The following is a 4,315-nucleotide window of genomic DNA, read 5'->3' on the forward strand; positions in this document are numbered from 1 at the left end:
CGCTACGGAGGGGTGTCGGGGGGGGGGTCCTCGCCCCCTCCCCCCGCAGCCTCGGGAGGGGGGGCACCCCCCCCCACTGCAGCATCGGGGGGGGGCAGCCCCGGTACCGTAATATTTGGAGAGGCGGAGCCCCGGGATCGCTCCCGCCACTTGGGGGAGGGGGTGATTCCACCTCCCGGTACCGTAATGTCTGGAGAGGCGGAGCCATGAGACCGCTCCCGCCACCTGGAGGGGGGAGCGACACCCCCTCCCGGTACCGTAATGTCTGGAGAGGCGGAGCCCCGGGATCGCTCCCGCTACTAGGGGAGGAGTCCGTTCCCTCCGGTACCGTAATGTCTGGAGAGGCGGGGCCATCAGTTGGCTCTCGCTATTAGGGAGGAGTTTGTACCCCCACCTGCTACCGTAATGTCTGGAGAGGCGGAGCCATCCTTGGCGCCCGCCATTGCTTGGGGGGTGGGGGGGGGCGGCTGTTCCCTCCCGGTACCGTTATGTCTGTAGAGGCGGAGCCATGCAATTGCTCCGGTGCGAACGAGATGGATTGCTCCTGCCGGTACCGTAATGCTTGGAGGGACGTTATTCGCCGACCTGGTGCCGTATTATCTAGAGAGCTAGAGCAACCTAATTGTTGCCCACGGGGCAACGGGGGGGGGGGTGGGGTGGAGCTGGGAGTGTAGAGGAGGGGAGGAACTTCTGCTACCATATTGTCTGGAGAAGAGGAGCATAAGGACTATCTTAGCCCCCCTCATTGGGTGGGGACCCAGGCGTCCGGGCTGCTGGGGGCTGCAGCCACCCCTTTGCTGGCACCCGGGGGGGGGGGGTTGTGCTGCCCCTCCTCAAGGGGCAGCCACGGTGTGGAGTGGAGGGGGGCCCGGACGCCTGGGTCCCTATTGATTTCCACCCCCACTATTTTCCCCTGTGTGGGGCTGTCAGTCTCCCCAGTGGCTGGGAGCCCGGACGCCTGGGCCCCCCACGCTCACGGAGGGCTGACTTAGGCCTGGGGAGTGGGAGCCACCTTGCACACGTGTGCACGCGGGACCAGGCTGGCAGGAACGGCATGGTCGAGGGCCCCGCGTGCCCTTGCACGCGCATGTGCATCACTTGTGTGCGCGCACCAGACCCTGCATGCTTGCACACGCGTGTGCAGGGTCTTCATCCCTGTGTAGTGGTTCTTTAGGGGAACTGGGGCCCTGCGGACGCCTGGGCCCCCCACAGGTGGGGGAGGTGCAAGCTGTGTGGGGGGGGACCTGGACGCCTGGGCCCACACACCCAGGGCCAGCTGCGTGCAAAGCATGCTGGGAAGGTGGCGGGGAAGCTGTTCCCCCCCACTCCGCCCGGTTGTGCCGGGAGTTTCCCACAATGCACTTCTCCACCATCACCCGTTGGGGGGGAGGGAGAGGCGGTGAATTTCCCACAATGCACCGGGACACTGTCGCCATGGCAACGCGCCGGATGGGAGCTGCCGGGGCAGAGCTTCCCACAATGCACCAGGGGCCCCATCCCCCGCACAGGGTGAGCGATGCGGGGCGGGGGCCCCGGACACCTGGGTCCCCAGCGCGGGGGGGAGGGGGGGTCACAGCACCAGGACACCTGGGTCCATGTACCAGGTGTTGGGGGGGGCCCGGATGCCTGGGCCCCCTGTGCGGGGGGGGTGGCCGTACGCCTGCCCCCCGTGCGGGAAAGACTGGGGTCAGGGTAATCGGCTTAATCACCCCCCGGGGGGGCTCTGGTGGATTGGGGGGGGCCAACCTGGATGCCTGGGCCCCTTCTGCTCCTGGGAGGGGGGGGTCTGGGGGCTGCCCGGATGCCTGGGTCCTTCCCCCCCCCCCCGGCTAATCCAGGCAGATTTGGAGCTGTTTAATCTCCCTCGTTAATCCCCGCGATCCCTAATCGCTTCCTGTCCCGGACGCCTGGGCCCCTGCCCCATCCCACTCAGGGGCGTGGGGGGGGGGGAGTGTTGTGCCTGGGCAGCCCCCGGACGCCTGGGCCCCCCTGTGGAGTTATGGAGGGCAGGGTCGGACACTCTCTGTCCTAATCAGTGGGACCCTTCTGCCCCCCACACCCGGGAGGAGCCCAGGGGTCCAGGGGACCCCCCCAACCCAGTGCTCCCCCCCAGGAGGGGCCCAGACATCCAGGACCCCCACCCCGAATCCCTGCACCCTCCCCCTCGGAGAGGCCCAGGCGTCCAGGGTGCCTCCCTGACCCCTGCGCTCTTCCCCCCCACTCAGGTCGGCCGCATCCTGCCCGGTGGCCGGTGACGCTGCGGGGGGCTGGCGCCCCTCCCCCACCATGGCCCGCCCTGCCCCCGCCCTGCGGAGCCTCCTCGTCACCGCCATCCTCGTCACCTCCGCCACCCAAGGTAGGCCACCGCCCGGATGCCAGGCCCCCCCCAGCACCCCACCCCGCACCCTGGGTCCTTTGGGGCCTGGGAATGGCTGCGGGGACGCCTGGGCCCACCCCAAGGGCTATGGGGTCACCCCGGACGCCTGGGCCCCTCGGGGGGGCGGGGGTGGCACCCGGACGCCTGGGCCCACCGGCTCCCCTTGAGGGGTCTGGGGGGTGCCCGGACGCCTGGGCCCCTTATCCAGCGACAGGATGGGCGTGAGGCATGCGGCACCCGGATGCCTGGGCCCCCCTCGCGCCCTGGGGGTCCCTGCGGCCGTGGCATCTTCAGCCTTGGTTTTCCCGCGGGCGCGAGGCGTGTGCGGGCGTGTGCGAGGCGTGTGCAGGCGTGTGCGAGGGGGCTGCTCCTGCCGCCGGAGCTGCCGCCGGCGCCGCCATCTGCTCCCCCGGCTAATTTTAGCCGCCGCCGGTGCTGGCGGGGGAGGAGAGCCAGGCACCAGGGTGGGGGGGGGCTGGGTGGCGCACACACGTGTGCATGCGTGGCACCGCGGAGCCCGGTGCCCCACACGTGTGCACATGTGGCACCGCAGAGCCTCCTGCCCCACACACGTGTGCGCACACGGTGCCGCGGAGCCCCCTGCCCCACGCGCGTGAAGCCTGCAATGATTTGCACAACACGCGTGTAAGCTCACACGTGTGTGCGACAGCCTGGGAGCCCTCCCACACGTGGGTGCACTGAGGCATTGCCGCAGGCTTATGTGTATACAGAGGAGAGTGCTCCTCTCTTAGGTGCATTATGGTAGCACCCCTTTAGCTGCCCAGTGCTGCTGGGGGGCCCAGGCGTCCGGGGCCGGGTCCTTCCGCCCACCCCACGGACCCAGGTGTCCTCTCCTGCTCCCCCACCCAACAACGGGCCCAGGCGTCTGGGCGTGGGCGACCCAGGCGTCCCGCCGGCCTGCGAGGGGGCGTCCCCCCTGCCCCGGGGGCCCAGGCGTCCGGGCCCCATGCATGCCCCCCCCGCTCCCCCGCAGGGCTGAGCCGCGCGGGGCTGCCCTTCGGCCTCGTGCGCCGCGAGCTGGCCTGCGAGGGCTACCCCATCGAGCTGCGGTGCCCGGGCAGCGACGTCGTCATGGTGGAGAACGCCAACTACGGGCGCACGGACGACAAGATCTGCGACGCCGACCCCTTCCAGATGGAGAACGTGCAGTGCTACCTGCCCGAGGCCTTCAAGATCATGGCGCAGAGGTGGGGACGGCGAGGGGACACGGCACAGCGGCAGGGCGGGGGGGGGCCCGTGGGCACGCGGGACGACGTGGGGACGGGGGACAGCAGGAGGACGTGGAGGTATGGGATGGCGTGGGGATGCGGGACAGCAGGAGGACGTGGAGGTATGGGACGGGGACACGGGGGTGTGGGATGACGTGGGGACGGGGGACAGCAGGAGGACGTGGACGTATGGCACGGGGACACGGGGGTGTGGGATGACGTGGGGATGGGGGACAGCAGGAGGACGTGGACGTATGGGATGGCATGGGGACATGGGATGACATGGTGACACAGAACAGCAGGAGGACATGGACATAGGGGCTGATGTGGGGATTTGGGATGACCTAGGGACACGGGACAGCAACACGATGTGGAGCTATGGGATGACATGTGGACACGGGATTGCAGGAGAACCTGAAGATATGAGATGACATGGGGACAGGGGTGACATGGGGACACAGGGCAGCAGGAGGACCTGGAGATAGGGGATGACGTGGGGACTTGGGATTGCGGGGTGACATAGTGACACAGAAGAGCAGAAGGATGCGGAGACGTGATGTGGGGATTTAGGGTGACATAGGGACATGGGACAGCAGGAGGACGTGGAGATATGGGATGATATGGGGACATGGGGTGACATAGGGACATGGGACAGCAGGAGAACGTGGAGATACAGGATGATATGGGGATTTGGGGTGACATAGGGACA

The 4,315-nt window shown here is 68.4% G+C and overlaps 1 protein-coding gene across 1 annotated transcript in view; it reads left to right on the plus strand.

The window, feature by feature from the left end:
- Positions 1-2,230: 2,230 nt before the first annotated feature.
- LOC146585249 (adhesion G protein-coupled receptor L1-like) overlaps positions 2,231-4,315 on the plus strand; it is a gene marked incomplete at its 3' end in the record, with an annotated part of 4,453 nt that continues 2,368 nt past the window's right edge. Inside the window, exons 1-2 of the mRNA XM_085323284.1 lie at positions 2,231-2,356; positions 3,372-3,585. Coding sequence (XP_085179410.1) covers positions 2,287-2,356; positions 3,372-3,585 — 284 coding nt within the window. The remainder of the gene's footprint in view (positions 2,357-3,371; positions 3,586-4,315) is intronic.

This window comes from Rhea americana, unplaced genomic scaffold (genome assembly GCF_003343005.1).
Source record: "Rhea americana isolate MKP2758 unplaced genomic scaffold, rheAme1 scaffold_836, whole genome shotgun sequence".
NCBI classification, from domain to species: domain Eukaryota; kingdom Metazoa; phylum Chordata; class Aves; order Rheiformes; family Rheidae; genus Rhea; species Rhea americana.